Source organism: Phocoena sinus, chromosome 6 (genome assembly GCF_008692025.1).
Source record: "Phocoena sinus isolate mPhoSin1 chromosome 6, mPhoSin1.pri, whole genome shotgun sequence".
Lineage (NCBI taxonomy): Eukaryota > Metazoa > Chordata > Mammalia > Artiodactyla > Phocoenidae > Phocoena > Phocoena sinus.
In genome coordinates, this window is record NC_045768.1 from 36,757,957 (window position 1) to 36,778,295 (window position 20,339).

General features: G+C 39.3%; 1 protein-coding gene across 3 annotated transcripts in view; it reads right to left on the reverse strand.

Annotated features, from left to right (window-relative positions):
- Positions 1-17,152, reverse strand: part of RECK (reversion inducing cysteine rich protein with kazal motifs) — a 73,213-nt gene extending 56,061 nt beyond the window's left edge. Inside the window, exons 1-6 of one of the 3 annotated variants that reach the window (XM_032636211.1) lie at positions 16,986-17,152; positions 7,262-7,320; positions 6,015-6,089; positions 5,057-5,093; positions 2,419-2,504; positions 803-850 (exon numbers count right to left, since the gene is read on the reverse strand). In XM_032636211.1, the coding sequence (XP_032492102.1) occupies positions 803-850; positions 2,419-2,504; positions 5,057-5,093; positions 6,015-6,089; positions 7,262-7,320; positions 16,986-17,085 (405 nt within the window). In that variant the 5' untranslated portion in view covers positions 17,086-17,152. The remainder of the gene's footprint in view (positions 1-802; positions 851-2,418; positions 2,505-5,056; positions 5,094-6,014; positions 6,090-7,261; positions 7,321-16,985) is intronic. The other 2 variants (XM_032636212.1, XM_032636213.1) reach the window with 2 other exon arrangements.
- Between the last annotated feature and the right edge of the window lie 3,187 nt (positions 17,153-20,339).

Consider the following 20,339-nt stretch of genomic DNA (forward strand, 5'->3'; position numbering starts at 1 on the left):
ACAGACTATTAAAAGCAATATGAATCTCAATGTTTATACATACAAATGATGAATGAGGCATATGTGCTTAAGTATGCTTTATTACACGGTCTTACACTATAAAAAATAATAATATTGTCATACTTAACAATGAAGTTCTAGGAACTGAACAAAGTAGTCCCAGTGAGGAGCTTTATCACATTAGGGACAATCTTTTGTACATATTTGCCTGGTGTGAAATACCTCCTGTACCTCTGCCCCTCCTCAACCTGTGTCCCCCCCACACCCAATCTAGATACCACAGTGCTTGAAACACCACCATTAGGAGACAAGAGTCCTTCAGATTCAATAGCCTTTGTAATTTGTTATGTACCTTTCCCCCCCAAATGTAAGATGCTAGGAAAGTCTGAAGCTACTCACACTAGCAATGTGACTTTGTTTCTTCCAATTAGAGGTAGTTGATAAAAGTGGATACCTGGATGGATCAAGGTATAGGAAAAGGGGCAAAAAAGGATATGGAACCTAAGAAAAACTATTTTACAACCTTGGATACAACCAGTTGCTTTATTATGAAAACATTAAAGGTTAAATCCTCTGTATATGTGATTTAGGCATTTCTTTCAAATTAACGTTTAATTTCAACAAGTTAATTAAAATTATAACATTTCTAAAAAAGGTAAATGACATTTTTCTCAACGTCATATTTTCCGTAAAGTAAAAGGCAATTTATTTAACGATGAATTCATTTTTAAAATTTGAGTGATTTTATCAATTCTGATAACATCTAATTAGTCTATCCAAATTTGTTAAATAAAATGCATACCTCATATTCTTTTCTGCAAACTCTGGAAATATCATTTTTTGAAGATGCCTAAAAAATAACAAATTTCTGCATTAATTTATTTAATCCACATTAAACAAACATTAGCTCCAGATATGCTAGAATTTCACTCTAACTTTTATGGCTTTAATCTCACATAATGACACAGTCCTTTTGTTATTTCAGAAACTAGATAACTTTGAAGGAAATGTAAATCAGAGGACTTTTTTTTTAAGCTGAATTCCATTCTGTAGCAAATTTTCTTGTGAAGCTCTGAAGCTCTGCTGCAGTGAGTTTTCTTGTGAAGCTTTGCTAGGGCATTTATAGTTTTCTTTTTCTTTAACCCTTCATGTTTTAAGTTCCCATATGAGCCAAGATCCATATATAACAGAGGAGACAACTAAAGAGGGAAAGGCAATGCCAGGCAATTAATAAGTTATTTTTATGTAATTTTCTTAACAAGTTTATGTAGAAGATATTATTCCTTCTACAGATGAGGAAACTGACACACAGAAAAATAGAAAGTTATTTACTACATTTAAGTATACACTTTCTATAAAAAACAAGCCAAAACAAATCTGCTGAGGGGTGGCTGTTCTTCCACATGATGATAATCCTCATTTAGGGATGGAGTTCCAGAGCCATGGACTCTGGTTCCTCGTTCTATTTCCTCCTGTTCTATCACCTAGGCTCATGCAATTCTGAATAGACCAGCTGATGAGGACAGGGAAAGCAAGAAGCAGAATGGACTGGCAACTATTCTGTGGCCCACTAGATGTACTATAGCTCAAATGCTCTACAACTCAGTTTCATCTCAATGCCTGGAGGAGAACAGCAGATAGCTAGGCTATGTGCTGCCCAAAGAGTGTGGCTCAGTGGTCTGTATGAAAGCGAAGGCATCACCACGTCTCATATACTCCTGTCTAGAGACCAGTCACTAGAAGGAGAAAATAAGAGAAGGCTTTCCAGTTTAGTTTTAGGGACACTTAAATTTCCCAGTTTTGCATACTCCCACCATTTGGAGTATGAGGAGCCAGGAGACCAGTTTTTCCACAGCACTCTGAGGAACCACTATGAAAATATACAGTGAAGAAGAGTTCAGGGGCCTAACTTGAATTGGACCTGAGATATATCAAATCAAAGAGAAGTCATAATTCACTGTAGGAGTCAGGCTCACCTTAGGGGCAGAGAAGGTATAAAAGAACATACTCAGAGTAAACCCATGATGAACGACAGAGGGAAGATGAAAGCAAAATAAGCCAACTGTGTCAACTGCTCTCATCCAAGCATGCCTGAAATTTACACAACCATTTGGAGTCATTCAGCATTGACTAAGCATGACCACAGGCAGAATACAAAAGGCCTTGATTCCTAACATATTCTTTCTTTGTGTGGCAGATAGAAGTTAAGAAAGAATAAGAGAAGGCTGAGGGTCTTACATGCAGCAGCCATAACTGAAAAGGCAGCATGTCTAAAAGGAAATGGTCCATGTAAGAAATGCTAAATTTGCAGCTTTTATGGGTCACCTCTCCAAAGATATGAGGTAGGCTAGGTCCAAGACACAGCCAAAACTGAAACTCTACTCCACGCTGCTTAAGAGCCTGATTGCCAAGTGTTACCTGCTTGCATGCCTGTCGACACTCCAAGGTAATAGCCAGTTCACAGCAGCCTAAGCCAACCCAGCCATCAGACTTCTTAAACACACCTTAAAAACAAAATGTTCAAATGTTTTGGTCATAAGTAGTGACAAACACAAATAGAGTGCCAAACTGGTTCATGGATACCACTACAAGTTAAAGCAGGTGTCCATAAGAAAGCTAGCTTAGATAGCAGGGTCTCAAAGTATGAAGCCCCTCCTCCCACCCTTACTCTCAATGCTATCAGTCTTCTCAGGGTCCCTCACAGCATAATTACCAGGTCCTTTGTTTATTTCCCTCTTCTCCCTGCCCACCCTAAACTCTCTTTAGTTCATTCTCACTCTTAGGTAAACAGAATCTCTAGAGGACATACAGGCTAAGGAAAGCAATGAGAGGCTTTCTTCACCTTTGGACTATGAACCAGAAGAGGAAAGGATTCCAATTTAACTTAATAAGCCAACAAACAAAAAAGGGCATGAGTATTATTGTATTCCAACATTCAAAATGTTAAATACCTAGAATAGCATAAAACACATGATGCTGTTTAAAAACTGATACTTAGTAAACAGACAGGAACATCTCCTGTGAGCCATGACTGACTTTGATGGGTATACTTTATTGTGGGGCAAAATGACTATTCCGGCTCAATTTATGCATAGCTCTATTTCTCCAACCAAATTACAGTGATACCAAAAGGTGATAAAATTACAAAGTGTTCTAATGCAATTTTCAGATCCCTTTTTGCAATCATAAATGTCAATGAATAACTCCTAGGATAAAATTAGGAGATATAAGTAATAATTATGAAAAAAGAAAAGATTCACTTGTAGGAATGCTGCAAATTCCTTCTTATCTCTTTTAAGAAATGCTTTATGCTGCTTCCATATAATACATAGATCTGCAAATCCACATGTACATTAGATTATTATTTCCATTTTTTAAAAATGTCAGGGATTCAAGGCAATATGTAACATAGTTCTCAACAAGAAACTAAGACCTAATATAACAAATAGAAGTATTCTGCTAAAAAACAAACCAAACAAAAGCAAACAAATGGCCCATGGACAGACAAAGCTCTCAAAATATAATCATAAACCATCCCAATTGTTAAAACTGGCTAAAAATCCTGCATATCATAAGCTTCTATAACCCTACATGTTTTAATGGTATAAAGGGCAACAGACTCCCATCTAGTCCCATTGCCTAGTATAGTTAGTTTCCTCTCAATCTTTGCTGCTTGCTATTCAGAATCACTCATATTCTAGAAAGAATTTTGAATGGAATCAATGTAGGTCATAAACTCTGTGAACTTTTACACCATAATGCATTTTACTACTGTTTTCACATATCCAGTGCCTCTTAGAAAATATTATTCAACAAGCATTTACATTCACTGAACCCCTATTATGTACAAGGCACTCTATTAGGTATTTTGTGGGCTATGAGATAGATAAAATATATGATTTATCCCTTTATGGAGATTACAATTTGGTAGAAACAATACACACATATATATAATTGCAGACACTAGGGAGAGGGATAACTGGGAGAACAAGCAAGGACGTGGGCAATTCTAGGAAGCAAACAGTCCACTTTGTTTGAAATGAAAACTTCAAACAGTGTGAGAGCCTTCAGAATTCAGAGAAACATAAGATATAGTCCCTTTTTTTCAAGGCACTGGCTTTAACCAGGACTGGAAAATGAGCTTTAATCCTAGGAGACCATGAATGCCAGGCTAGGGAGTTTGGCCTTTATTCCGATGGAAGTGGATATCCCCGGAGGGATTTTTTTTGAAGGGGGTGGGGAGGACAGCTATGGTGTATTGAAACACCAGTTACAAGGTTATTGCAATAATCTACCCCAAAGGTGTAATCATAAAGGCTTGAACTAGGAATAGTGAGGATAGATGCAAGATTTTACAAGAAGAGTCAATGAGCTAAAAAGAAAAAGCTATCAGAGATAATGACTTGAGGGCTTCCAGTCTAGAGTGTCATTCACAAGAGAAAGCAGTTATAAGATGAGTTTGGTTTTGAATTGGCACTTCAGATGCCACCTGGATGCACAGATCCAGGTAAAGACGTGTAGAGGTCATGAACAATGACTTGGATTTGAAAGTTATCTTCCCAGAGCTGATTAGATAACAGTTCTGGGAAGGAATGTGGTTACCAGGGTGAATGTGGAGAGAGAAGGGAAGAGGACCACACACAGAAATAACTGTGGTAGTTATGGGGGGGATGGTGTGTGGGGGAGGTGGGGATAAGAGAGGACAAAGTCACAAGGCCAAGGTGAAGTCACAAGGAGGGAGTGGTCAATCATATCAAGTGTCACAGGGAAGTCAAAGAGAATAAGTACTGAGAAAAAGCCATAAGATCTAGGAACCAAGAGATCCTGGTGATCTTTCAAAGACCAGTTTCAATAGAATGGTAGAAGTGGAGATAAGAGTACCATTAAGGACTGAGTGAATGAGAATTAATTATACATTTGAAATTTTGGGTGCCTACAGGAAGGAGAGGATAGAAATTCAAGGGTAAACATTAGGTTACAGGAATATGACACATTTTACAATCACAAAATAAGTTTTAAAAAATAAAGCACTAAATGTTGCAGTTCTATTGCTTACCTGGCAAAGATGAATTCATACAACTCCAAATTTCAACCTAAAATTGTAATCACCAAAAGACTTTTATGTAGATAACCAGTTCCTAAATATGAAAATTTCTACAGAAATTATGTAGAGCTAATTTAATTATGTTTGTGTCTATACAATCAATGATCTAGAACTATATGAGTATCAACCAGCTATTCAGGGAAGAAAAAATAGAACTGAGATGTAAAAATGCTGCTTGCTGCTTTCCCATCTTTACATCTGAGAGTACTAAGGACAAATATGGTTACTCAGGATGCTTACTAGGATAACTGTTTCCAAGCACAGAGATAAAAGTGCCTGTTGAGTGACTAAAGAAAAATATGTCAGTCAGAACTGTTTGATCATCAACCTTCCCCCCCATTTAACCCAAGCTACCTTATCTAAGGAGGCTCCCTCATGCCAGCTCAGACTTTCTTAGCCTGGCTCATGAGTATCCCAAACGCTGAGGATGGCCCATGCATTAGAGGCATTTTAAGTTACATGCATGCAATACATTCAGACAGGCATGCAATGTATCTATAATATACCAGAAAATGGGAAGACAGAAGTAATGAGAAGTCACACATTTTCCCTTACCCCAAATCCAACTTTTTAAAAATCAAAATATATGTTAAGACTTAGTTATTATGGTTTTCATAAAATTGTCAAAATATGATAATAAGTAAAATTCCCAATTCCAGATAAACTATTATAATGAAATTTAAAGACTGGAATATGTCATATACCTACATCATAGGTATAAAATAAACAATGAAAAACAATATTCTATCTAGCAATTTGTGTGAAGATCTTTTTAAAGTACCTAGTTAAATCTAACATTTTACTTTGACCACAAACCCCAATCACACTGAAAAATTTGCTAAATCTAAAGTAACTCATTAGAGTGCTTCATTAGACAAAAGCTTCCATAGTTCAGTTAAATAAGACCTACCATTGTTTCAGGGCAATAATCTGGGGCTCGTTGCAACAGATGTTTTAGTCGGGATTCACTTTTTGAGGAGAATATCTATTTGACAAAAAAAAAAAAAGTTTTGTGGCATTTTTTCAATAAGAAAATAGAGGAGGTAAACTTATCCTCTAGATTTATGAATTATCTAGAATATTTTCCAATTTCCCTTTATAAACGGAAAACCTTTGGAAAGATCTAAATTAAGGTGAGGTAATATTTCTTGAAAGGTTGGTTAGCTTGGCAAATAATCAACAAAGTCTAAATACGGCAAGTCTAATGATCAAAAATGGAGAAAAACAGCTGTTAACCTGTTAGGGTATAGGGGAGAAAAAAAAAAACAGAAAAGTAAGAAAAAACAATAAATTTATTCTAAACTGTCCTACAAACTGCTTTTAGTCAACTGACCACAATGAAAAATAGACTATGCCATACCCTTTAATATTGGTGAAGAACAACTTTGTGAATAGCACTGCAGCAAAAACTTCTCCACAGAATTCCATAAAACAGAGACAAAGCCATCTTTTAAATAAAGCTGCTGAGGGGTTGACAAGTTCACTCATCAGGCTAGTTGGCTCACTTCCAAATACAATTTTAATTAATGCAATTGTAATTTAATGTCTCTGTAAATTTAAATCATTACATATATTATTACCTGCAAATAGTCAAGATTGTAAAGTCTATGAATGCTAACGACAATGAAAAAGGATTTATCTCCAGTTAGTTTTTCTTTCTCTTTTTTTTTTTTTTTTTTGCGATACACGGGCCTCTCACTGTTGTGGCCTCTCCCGTTGCAGAGCACAGGCTCCGGACGCGCAGGCTCAGCAGCCATGGCTCACAGGCCCAGCCGCTTCGCGGCATGTGGGATCTTCCCGGACCGGGGCACGAACCTGTGTCCCCTGCATCGGCAGGTGGACTCTCAACCACTGCGCCACCAGGAAAGCCCAGCCTTTGTTTTTATAACACTGATATCTCTGAAGGGTACAGGCAGTTGTTTTGAGGAATATCCCTCAATCTGGGTTTGCCCTATTGTTTCCTCATGATTCTGGTTATGTATTTTGGGCAAGAATCCTACTTAAGATTCTGTGCTCCATCTGTGTCAGCAGACACACGTTAATTTGTTCCATTATTGGTGATGTGAATTCTGAACACTTGTTTTAAGTGCTGCCCAGCAGATTTCTCCAAAACAATTATACTAAATAATATCTTCTACAATTATTATGTAAGCTTACCTGCTCACATACATCACGGCACATTTGGTTATCCTTTGAATGATTACAACACAGTGCACCTAGGGAGAAAAAATAAACACCTGATGTTGCCTATTGTTAAATAAACATGATGATTAAGCTAAGCCAGATGGTTACACAAACCATTTATTCAACAATTATTACTATTACTATCCATTTTAACTCAACAAACCTTTGCTGAGTACCTATTTCAAGTCAAGGATGGTGCTGTGTTGGAGAACATGGTTTTTGCCTTCAAGAAGCTTACAACCTAATAGGGGAGACTGTCATTTAGTAATAGCAGTTACTAGGTACTGTGTACTTTCTACATGCCAGAATTTTACTGCTTGCTTTATGTATTATCTCATTCAACCCTCACTATTACCCTATGGGCTATATTCTATTATTATACCTATAATGTAAGGTTAAATGATAAAAAGAGTGAATTTTGTTTTGGACATGTTACATGTAAGCCTCCATTATCTCAGTGAAGTAGAGATTAGGTCTGAAAACAAAAAGGATTGAGATGGTGTTGGGTTTGAGGTGAGGTTGTAGAGGTCTGGAACAGCCATCGTAGAGAATAAAGAAGGCAACTATAAATGTTTCTCAAACTTCTGTTCTATGAAACACTGTTTCATGAATTGTTAATATCTATCCCTCAAGAGAAAATGTTTCATGTTCAAATAAATTGGGAAACAAAGGATTAAAAAATTAAAGAGAATTCTTTTCTGTAGGGTTTTATGAAGGCTTTAATATGTTAATATGCATCATTAATCTCCTAAAAAGGGATCTAAGTAGACAGATTTCTCGGAGCACAGAATACTTTTTTTCATGCCACGTATTAACATTTCAGAATGCCAATTTGAGAAATATCAGAGAAAAGGAAACATTTGCCAAGCAGCATTATGGGCCCAGAGAAATTAATAAATTGGTGATAGAGATAATCAGCAGGGGCATGTTACTATTCTAGAGTGATGCTGACTGGAAAAAAAAGATACTACATTGATCAGTGCCTGTTTAGACTGCTAAGTCAAAAGAGACAAGGGCATAAAAATATTATATTTCAGGCAGCTAGATCAATACAATGGTTTTATATACATATATATGCAACATAATCTCTTTAAATGAAATCTATATAATTTCAGTATACGTGAAAGCAGAGCTTTTTTGATTGAAGGTAGGATTAGTATTGGGGAGAAATGAATGAATAAAAAAGGTCCTCTTTAGCTCTTACCAACTCCTTTAAGTTCAAAACCAATCACTGTTAATCCATAAAACAATGACAGGGTATATGATATTACTGTGATATATAGTGATATTATAGTGATATTATATCACTATAGTTTAGTTTCATAAAAGACTATTGTGGGGCTGGCTTTCTAATACTATGTGGGAAAAGCTGTCTTAAAGTTCTAAAAATTTGACTTTAAAATTCTGAAAAACATATAGAAATTCCATTAAGTTTCAGAAATTTAAAAAATTCCTTGTTTATAGGCTGTAGTTGCTTTCTTAGAAGCTACTAACTCAAGGGAGGGCCCAGTCACTCATGAGACTTTCTCACAACACCCCTTCTCCCCTGCCATGCCACACCATGCCGACCCCCTCTTCTAAGATTCTGTTATGCCCCCAGCCTCATTAGAATGGAGAAGACAGGCAGGAAAAAAAGGGGGGGAGTCTCCTGTGTGATACTGATGTGTTCTTTTGAAGTGCTCAAGTTGTTGCCACTTTCTACTATCCTCCAACAACAAAGGTCACACGAGGGCAGAAAATCCAGCTGATCAAGAGCAAAGATAGCTCAGGATAACATATGGTCCCAATAAGCACAGGCTTAGCAAAAAGTAAACAGTCAGGCAGACAAGAGTCTGACTTGGGCCTAAGGATTTTTGGAAAAAAGTTTCTTGGAGCAAAGGTCTATTTAGAACAGAAACATAAAACATGTCATAATTAAAACTCCAATAACAATGAAAGGTTTTATTAAAAATATAAAGGCCTGTTTTTTTCCTATTTAATGGTGAAGGTCAAATTTATAGTGGAGTGACCACCAAAGTTAAAATTTTTAAATAATTCATTTTTTCATTAAGAAACCCCAAAATTTGGAAAATAAGAAGAAAAATGACCTAATATTCCTACTGTCCTGCCAGAACGTGTGTTGACATTTTGACATATTTCCTTCTAGTCTTTCCAAAAGCCTTCTGAAATTTCTGACAAAATGGGATTAAAGAGAGCAGCCTGAAGTCTTCTGGTAATAATGCCCTTCCCCCTCCCAACCAAGCATTCCTCTGTAATAGTACATTTCCTCCCTTGAGAGGACTGCCACCCTCCTAGAACAGGCTAGGGGACCTACACTCCATCACATTTTCCACACTTTATTTTTAACCTTAGTCATCGTTATATTAGTACACATTTTTCTTTCTTTGAAACAACAAAAACTTACTAGAATCTTAAACACTGCATATTTTTTAAGAAATAAATATCTACAAATAGATATCAAGTCATATGCCTTCATTAAGAATGAGGGCAAAGGATTCAAACGCAATTAATGTGGCAATTAAAGGTCTCTGTCTTTTTTAGAGCTTTTAAAATGGATTAATTGGGTCACTGAACTATTAGAGTGCAAAAAAACTCTCCAAAGCCTAATGGTTTATACAAGAGAAGACATTGTGAATTCTAGAAATGTTTTGTTTTTATAATTTGATTCTAACCTAATTTCTAGTTCTTCAAGAATAGTTTAAAACTCTGGTTATTTTCATAAAATGGAACTGAGCAGATAAAGGTAAATTAGTTCAAAATAACACTTGATATTGACAGGATGAAAATAAATAGCACAGGTGTTATCCTTATTAGAGACATAAGGAAGAGCGTCATATTTTGCATTCTTATTCCAAAAGTCTGTAATTATAAAATTAATAAAAACCAAAAACTGATTACTAAAGGCCATGTATATTGGGTTTAAGAAGGTATTAATGTAACCTAGAAATATGCGAGTAGAATCATCCAATAATTAGAAACATCAAAGTTTGTCTGCTGGTTTGGACCACATGTCTACTAAAGATAGGCAAGTAAGCAGGAAGCACATGCTCCAGCCACAAGGGAAAAATGCAACTTCTAAGACCAACCAGCATTTAAAAAAAAACAAATACACACCCTAATCTAAAGCTAAAATATTCACAGAATTATAGGATTTTTGAAGTTAAAAGAGATTTTGCCACAGAAGCCTCCCAAAAGCTGTAATTCAATTTGGTTAATGAAAAGCCAGTCTTGTTTTCTTTTCTAAAGAAAATAAAGATTCCTTCTAATTAATGTATTCCTAGAGAATTACTAGAACAGAATATATATATCCTGCACTATTGACTAAATCCAAGTTGATAGCGGAAAACAGTCATTTCAAATAAAAAAGACAGTCATTTCAAATAAAAAAGATACATTAATTTTAAAAATCTCATCTTACTTTTAATCAAATGTTTTTTTCTAAAACGGCCTGGAAATTGACAATCACTTTAAAAACATTTAAATGACAACTGCAACTTTAACTTATAAATGCATTCTTACAATTGTCACATTTATCCCTTCAATGATATATATGTTTGTGTATATACATAAAATATATCATCAGCCAAGGAAGAGCCAAACAATAAAATGATTATTTATATACCCACCACCTGGGTTCAACACTGCTAACATCTTGTCATACCGCTTTATTTATCTAGACAGATGGATATCCTTCTCCACTGCTTGCCTCATACTGCACTGCTACAACAGCCAATTATGCTCATTCTCTTCTATTATCAATGAGTGCCAGATTAATTTTTTAAATAGACCTTTCATGATGTCACTCTTCTAATCTAAGGGCCTACAGTGGCTTCCTGCTATTCCAGTTCTAAATTTTCCAAGTCGTCTTCTTACTTCCCCTTCCCTGATCTTCTATTACTTTTTAACAAGGAAAGCCTACATTTACCTTGAACACAGCCTTCTGCCTGAAGTGCTTAGTGCCCTCTTTCCTGCTGACATAAATCCTAAACATCTTTCAAGGCTGAAATCTCATCTCAACTCTTAGTAAGCCTTTCTTCTCCAACAACTCCAGGCTATGTTGGTTTTTTGGTTATTTAATGTCTTACGATTCCAGTCAGAACTGGAAGCTTTAACACTTAACTCTAATAATTTCATGTGTGTACTAATGGTATCTCCAGATTGAACAGAAACTATTTGTACCCATTTAGCACAGTGCTCAGCTTGAAAATCTGTATTTATTCATTGGTTAATAAGTAATAATTTCCTATTTATACAATGCCTTTTTAATCAGAAAATAAAGTACAAAAAGTTTATTTCTCCCACTATACCACTGCCATACCATATTTCACACGGTGACCAAGCCATGATTTAGCAAACATCATATGAGTTTTTGACCCAGGTCAGAAGATACGCTGGACCCAATCATATGCACAGGCACAGAGGTATACAGCCAGTTGGTGGTGGGCTCTGCAACTATAAGGTCAAGATGAGCTGGGGCTGAGGAAGTTTTATGGTGTGCAGAAACCATGAGTAAAATGAGGAAGCTGGTTGGTGGAGAGTGTGAAATGCAAGAGATGTACAGACAGACTCTATGAGAGGTAGAGAGAGACTGTCTCTAAAAGTAGTCTTGGTTGCTGGCAGCTTTCCAGTTCCCACAGCAGTTCCTGAGGTTGTGCTGTGCTCAACTTCCTATGCTTGGATTTCCATGTGTTCCCTGTTAGATACTATATAACTAGCTCCCTAATCCTGAGCAACCTTGGTTTCTGTTCTTTTGGGGGTCAGAAGAGCCTTAACACATATCATTCATAATTATGAAACAACTAAAGCAAATGACTCCTCAGATCCTCCCTGCAGATGCTAATAGCCAGTACTCTCAGATAATTCCCTTCCCCATTCTATGCCATAGGACACCCATCTGTAAAACAAGGGATCTGAAAATATTAATGTCTGGCTCCCAATGGTATAGTCCATGGTCAAAATGTTTCTCTTAATACTTTTCTTGAAGTCTTCTTCATGTAATCTATGTGCTCTACGGCACCCGTTACTTGACTAAATCACATTTTTCCTCAAATACATTCAGATTTAGAATATAAATGGGTATGTACTAATATAACCACATAAATATTAGCAGTGTAGATATTATACACTTTTTGGTGATATTTAATGTCTGATGTTCTCACTAAACCTTAAACCCCACGAAAGCAGAGACCATGTCTGTTTTTGCTTACCACATTATATACCTAGTGCCTATCACAGTGTCTGGCACTATTAACCCCTTAACAAATATCTCCTGAATGGAATACTTACAGGCATGAAATTAAGTTTAGAAAGCAATGGACCAAGGGGAGTTATTCCTAATATCCATCTTAAACACATACAAAAACGGAAATTTTGATTCTCTTCCTGACTCACCTGCCAACCCTCCAACTTGGTCCTCCCCATCTTCTCAACCTCAGTAAATAGCATTACTTTTCACTAAGTTGCTCAAGGTAAAAATCTATAAATAATCTTTACTGCCTCCTTCCCTCACTTCCCACATCCAATCCAACAGCAATATATCCTGAATCTCTACCACCACTCTACGGTAAGACATTATCTCCTGCTTCGACTACTAAATGGGCTTCTAGTAGCTCTGCTTTTACTCCTACCCTATTACGATCACTTTTTTTCATTCAGCAGCCCACGTGATCTAAAATAGAAATCAAAGCACTTATCTCTTTCTTAAAAGTCCATTGGTTTTTATTTGCATATAGAATAAAATCCACAGTCCTTACGTGGCTTTTTGCAAGGCCCAGCACCATCTAGCCCTGGTTTACTCTCCTGCTCACTATGTTGCAACCGTACTGACCTACTGTTCTTTCTTGCCTTAGGGCCTATGTACTTCCTGGTCTCCACCCAGGCCTTTTCTAAGGACAGCACCTTCGGTCTTCAGATTTCAGTTCAGAACCTTAACTTCTCAAAGAAGCCATTCTTGTCATCACTATGTTAAGAACCACTCCCCTCTACGCCAGGGGTCCCCAACCCCTGGCCATGGACTGGTGGCCCTGTTAGAAACTGGGCCACACAGCAGGAGGTGAGTGGAGCGCTAGCGAGTGAAGCTTCAGCTGCTGCTCCCCCACTGCTAGCATTACCGACTCAACCATCCCCCTCCCCCCGCCCCCCACCCCGTGGAAAAACTGTCTTCCACGAAACCGGTCCCTAGTGCCAAAAAGGTTGGGGACTGTTGCTCTACGCTACCATCTATGTATTTCCTTCACAGCATATTTAACCCTACCAGAAATCATTTTATTTAACTGTTTATTGTCTGTCTCCCCTCTGCTAGAGTAAGCCCCTTGAGAGCAGCAACCCTGCACGTAGAACAGTGCCTGGCATATAGTAAGCATGCAAATATTTTTTGAATAAACAAACCCCTGTAGTATCTGTTTTGCTCTTTAAAAAAAACACATTTATAATAAATAAAAACCACCTCCTTGATATTGTCCCACTTTCTTCCAGAAGTGGCATATGGTGAAAAGTATGGTTAATGAAAGACTGTTTAAATCTATGGATATAAGATAGAAACTTTTAGTAGCACACCAGAATAAACTGTCATATCTGGTCTATCACCAACTCTAGCTCTTTGTACAGTGTGGGCCAAGATAGTTCTTAGGGAAGAGAATCTGCTTCTTATTACATTCCTCCAGATAGGCGGTTGCTTTTTCTAACTTAAAATTCATTACATTCTTTTTCAGGATTCTAGGCTGACTATTACATAATTTCTTAAATGTCAACTTATTGAAACCTAGCCCTTAATGTTACATCTTTCTCTCTTTTGTACTATTAGAAAATATCTTAAATAGAAACAGAGCTAATATCAGGTGCCATGACACACAGATCCTGAGACTGCAGCATAGGGTTCCATCTCATCCTCCAAAGGGAACACTAGAGGTGCTGGGGAGGACAGCTGGGGGTGTTGAGGAGACCAGAAAGTACACAGGATAGGATGTGTGGCATTACTCCAATGAGGAGGGTGTGGCCAAACTTCACAGGAGATAATAATAATTGAGCAAGTCAAATGATTCCTTCCCCCACCCCCTCTCCCCCAACAGGAACAAAAATCTCCAAGTCAGAACAGATGAGACTTGTGTAACACTTTATACCAGAGGAGACAGGAGTACCCAACTTTGGATGGGGTAAGGAGATGGGAAAGAAGACTGTCTGAGCAGGAATATAAGTCAGGCCTTCAATGAAATACAATTTAATATTGCGTTCTTAATTTTTGTTTAGGATTGAAGAACGTTTTCCACAGTTTATACAAATCCACAGTGGAAGCCTTTGTCCATTGTATTACTCAACGTCCTTTATGTAAGGAACCAGGCAATATATGCCTAAGAATTTAGTACAAGGGACAAATCTCACTTTTACATCAAACTTGGAATTTTTCTTCTTACCAAACAATGCAAACTCTATATTGTCATGGACTTTTTGAATTGGTAGGGCCTTTAGAAATCATCTAGCCCAGAATTTTCTAAAGTGTGCATTAGGTGTTATGAAGAAAAAAAGAGTTCTTTAAGCAAACAAGTTTCTTTCTTTCTTTGCATAATAATTTTATTGAGATATAAATCATGTTAAATTAATAAAACAAGGAGGCCATTAGACTGAGGCAGCTTCAATGCCTCAGTAGCCTACCTAAGCAAACCAAAACCTAAGCCTATAGTGCCCCAAGGTTAAGAAATCAGAACCCTAAGGACAATCAATCGCAAACAGCCACCTGGACTTTCCCAAATAAGGCACCTGCTCAAGCTATAACCAATCGAATATTTCCTTGCTTTGTTTCCACCTCTTCCATAAAAGTCCTTCCCCTAGCTCCTGTTACTTCCCATTTGGCACTGCCCAATTCAAATCAATTTTTGCTCTAACTCTTAACATTTTAATATGCCTCAGTTTATCTTTTAACAATCATATACCACAAAATTCATCCTTTTGAAGTGTACAATTCAGTTGTTTTTAGTACATTTACAGAACTGTGCTCACCACTTTCCAATTCTGAACATTTTCATCACCCTAAAAGAAACCCCATACCCATCAGCAGTCAGTTGCCCATTTCTCTATTCTCCCAGCAACAAGTTTCTTTACTACAGGAATACTTGCGAATTATTATGAATCTAACGTGTTTGTGAATTTATAAGAGAGGGGTACAGTGTACAGTGTTTCCCAACCTTAAGAGCTAACATTTCAGTGCTTACTATATGCTATTCTAAATGCTATACATGTATTACCTCAATTCTCACAATAACATCTATGAGAATTTCTGTATACAATAAATGTGGATACTAAAGCACAAAGAGACTAAAGCTAACTAATTTGTTCAAATATTCTTAACTATATTCTACCCTGCTATCTCCCACAGAATTGACTAGTTGTAGAATAAGAATGGACAACTAATTTTCTAATGAACCATAACTTTGAAAGTGCTTTAGTTCAATTTCTTTAACTTAATGAGAAAAATGGGACCCAGAAAGGTAAGCTGATTTAGCTACGAATACACAGCATTCTCTCTCTCTCCTTTGATTTGTCTAATTGACAGCTTGTTAGAATCCAATTATAATTAACTATCTAACCCCAGGTTCCTGACAATCCTCTCCTTTCTCCAAATACTCTTGACTTAAAAAAAACAAAAAAACCTTTAACATTGTAAGCTACCTTATAACCTTGAGACTGATTTTGCTCTTTCTAGGTGTGTCTCCCTGTAAGCAATGCACTTCTCCACCACTTTTGCATGTATAAATCCCAGCCATCTTTTAATATCTAGTGCAGTTGGGGCGTCACTCAATTTTCTTCCTGCCCTAGGTGGACATCATCCATCATCTCTCTCCCTCTGTGCACTCACAGCCCTTCATCTCCTCTGGACCCTTCTGCCTTGAATTCGAGCTGCTCATGTCTTGTTGCACCCCACCTCCTAGCCAGAGCTGCTGGAAAGCAGGAGATGGCAACAACTCCTAAAAGCCCAGCACAAAAGAGACACTCAATAAGCACTGAACAGCTTGCTATGTACTAGTGGTCTAATTCCTCTAGAGCAAGAACTAAACTTTCCTCAAGCCAGTAAGCCCCCAAAGAGTCAGCTTACTGAATTTTAATCTGTCTCCTGCCAGAGCCCAGCGCTGTCTTGGACACACAGCATACCCACAGCAAACGGCAGCAGAATCGGATTTAGGAGGCTTGGATCTATTCTCTTCTGAGACTTCAGAAGTCAGGCAGGCTGCAGGGCCCATCAATGCTCGCTGCCCGAGGTCGGCCTTTCTGAACCGCGGGTCAAGGAACAAGCAACAATAACTGGCCAGGGCGGGGGTAAGGCGGCGGCACCTCATAAATCCTATCCGACCCTCGCGACGATCCTGGGCAAAGGCATTTCACTCTCTTCGTACAGTGACCCGAGCCGGGTGAGGGGATAAGGGCTGAGCTGGGGGCCCCTACTCGATGGGTGACAGAATAAGGCCTCGAACCCGGGTCACCGCTCCCAGTTCAGCAGATCAGGGCGGGGAGAGCGAGCATGGAGAGGGGTCCTGCTCGTCCCGCCTCAGCTCCTCCTGCAGCCTGCTGGGACCTCCGGACCCCGGGTCACCGGACTTGGGCCGGGTCTGGGGGTCGCCGGCACCCCCGCCCCCTGCCCCGCGCCATCTTGGAGCGCTGAGGCGGCCGCTCCGGACCGCCCCGAACCGCTGCTCCAGCAGTTACTCACCCGCACTGCCCGGGTCCAGGCCCCCTGCCACCTCCGCGACCCCTGCCACGGCCAGGAGAAGCAGTAGCGCGCCTCGCGGGGAGGCCCGGACGGTCGCCATGTCCGGGCCGGGGGGTCCGGAGCCGCGGGATGCTCGGACCCAGCCTGCCCGCCGCCGCAACTCGCGGAGGCCCCGCCCCGGCGCCCTGGGCCCTTGGTGATTGGCTGCGGCGTGCTGAAGCCCCGCCCCTCGGCCGCACAGACTTTCCAAAACCTGCTGGGGGCGGGAACCTGCCCGAGACCCGGGCTCTTTGTTAAGGCCCAGCTGTGTGTCGGCTTCTGCCACGGAGTACCGCAGCCAGCGTTCTCCAAGAGGGGAGTCGGAGGATGTCAGAGCTGGAACCGCCCTTGGAACGCCTGGTCCTCCCGAGGTTTGCAGATGTGGTCACTGAGGCTCAGAGAAGAGACCATCTGCTCCAGGTCACACTGCAAGTTCGCCTGAGAACTGGGGCATAAGCCAAGGCTGAACCAAAAGGACTTGTCCCTTTCACGTACCTTCAATGGTCTTAAAATCCTTTCTGCCAGACGCTGCCTCACACCCAAAGAAGGCGTGCCACCCGGGACAACTCCTGAAATTGGAGGGAATCTGCCGCGGACACGGTCCCCTGACAAGGGCCCGAGGCCCGAATTCGCCACCAAAGCTCTTTGGCACGTGTAGCCTCAATGTGTCTTTGATATTCTAGGTACCTATTCCTATCAGGAAAATGTGGGGAGAGAAATGCTTGTATATCTAAATATGGAGAGCCTTGAATGTCAGGTTGGGTTTCGACTTTTAAAAGACAATTTGGAGGTGGGTCCCCACTCCACCCCTTACCCCCACAGCTCCTGTGGGGTATGTTTGAGAGGATTAACTTGCTATCAAATCGTTTTCCACCCTGGTCCCTCTCTCCCTCCTCCTCTCCCTCTCTTTTCCGTTTGTGAATTATGTTAATACCTTTTTCCATTCCCCTTCCTTTAAAAAAAACATAACCACAGTTACATTTTAAAATACCTAATGCTAAATATCCAGTAAGTTTACATTTTCATTATTGTCTCATAATTTCCTTTTACAGTTTTTCAAGTTCCAACCAATGTCCATATACTGAAATTGGTTTGTATGTCTTTTAGGTATCTATTCCCTCTCTTTTAGGTTTACAAAAGGAAAACATAAATAAGTTACAATAATCTTTCTAAAACATTTGCTGTGGCAACAATTCTCTTGCTCCTCTGAGAGGCCGCCTCTTTACTTACAAGATAGAATGATGTACAGTTATTCGACGTGGTGTCAGAGGTTCTCAGCATTTAGACCCAGTCACCTTTACCACTTCATCCCACCTTACTCCCCACTCCTCCCCAGGAGAGAAGAGTCAAAAACCCTAGAGTTGCACTAATATGGTAGCCACTAGCCACATGTGGCTGTTGAGTACTTAAGATGTGGCAAGTCCAAGTTGACATGTGCTGGAACCAGATTTGGAAGACTTAGTATGAAAACAATAATGTAAAATGTTACTAACATTAATTTCACCTTTTTTTTTAACTTGTTTTTGTTTTACATAGGCTTTATTTTTTTTTTTTTTTTTTTTTTTTTTGCGGTACACAGGCCTCTCACCGCTGTGGCTTCGCCCGTTGCGGAGCACAGGCTCCGGACGCGCAGGCTCAGCGGCCATGGCTCACGGGCCCAGCCGCTCCGCAGCATGTGGGATCTTCCCGGACCGGGGCACGAACCTGCGTCCCCTGCATCGGCAGACGGACTCCCAACCACTGCGCCACCAGGGAAGCCCCATAGGCTTTATTTTTTAGAGCAGATTTAGGTTCACAGAAGAACTAAGCAGAAGGTACAGAGATTTCCCATACACCCCCTTTCTAAGCATAACAACATATGCACAGACTCCTCCACTATCAACGTCCCACACCACCGTGGTTCGTTTGTTGCAACTGATCAACCTGCATTGACACATCATTATCACCCAAAGTCCATAATTTACCTTAGGGTTCATTCTTGGTGTTAACACATTCTGTGGGTTTGGCCAAACGTATAACAACATGTAGCCACCATTATTCTTTTTACTTTTTTAATGTGCCTTTTAGAAAACTTACAATTACATGTGTGGTTCACTCTGGCGTTTACATAGTTCTGTTGTAAAGTGCTGGTGTAATTATCTTTCATTCTAAACAAAGGTTAATGCTTCAAGGTCATCTTTAAAATGGAACTTTAAAAGAATGTTACTGACCAATGATTTTGTCCTGAGCTCAAAAACATCTTTCAGTATTTTAGATAAATAAACCCCATCAAATCTTTTGATTCATCTTTGTGTAGTATAATTTCCCCATCATTTTACTTTTAATTTGTTTTATATTTAAAGTAAGTTTCCTGTAGAAATCATATAGTTGGTTGCTTTTTTTCTTTTTAATTTAATCTGACAATTTGTCTTTTAATTGGAATGTTTAGATCCTTTTGATTTAATACAACTATTGATATGGGTGAGTTTAAATCTATCTTGCAATTTGTTTTCTATTTTCTCCATTTGTTCCTTTTTCCTTTTTTCCACTTTTCCTACCTCCTTTTAGAATAATAAAGTGTTTGGAGTGTTGTTTTTATGATTTCATTTTATCTCCTCTATTGGCTTATCAGCTCTACTTCTTTGCTTTATTTTTCAGTAGGTGCGCTGGGGTTTATAGTATACAGTTTAACTTATTACACTCCACCTTCAAATAATCATCACAGGGCTTCCCTGGTGGCGCAGTGGTTGAGAGTCCGCCTGCCGATGCAGGAGACGTGGGTTCGTGCCCCGGTCTGGGAAGATCCCACATGCCGCAGAGTGGCTAGGCCCGTGAGCCATGGCCGGTGAGCCTGCGCGTCCGGATCCTGTGCTCCGCAACGGGAGAGGCCACAACAGTGAGAGGCTCATGTACTGGAAAAAATAAATAAATAATAATAATAATAATCATGTCAAATGTAAGAACATGACACCAGTATACTTCCATTTTCCCCTCCCATCTTTTGTGCTAATGTTATCATACATTTTGCTTCCACACACTGTTATTATTTTGCTTTAAATAGTCAATTATTTAAATAAGAGATTATAAAATGAGAAACAATGTGTTTTAAATTTATTTATTTATTGGCTGTGTTGGGTCTTTGTTGCTGCGTGCGAGCTCTCTCTAGTTGTGGCGAGCGGGGACTACTCTTCGTTGTGGTGCATGGGCTTCTCATTGCAGTGGCTTCTCTTGTTGCGGAGCACAGGCTCTAGGCATGCAGGTTTCAGTAGTTGCAGCACGCGGGCTCAGTAGTTGTGACTCTTGGGCTTAGTTGCTCCGCAGCATGTGGGATCTTCC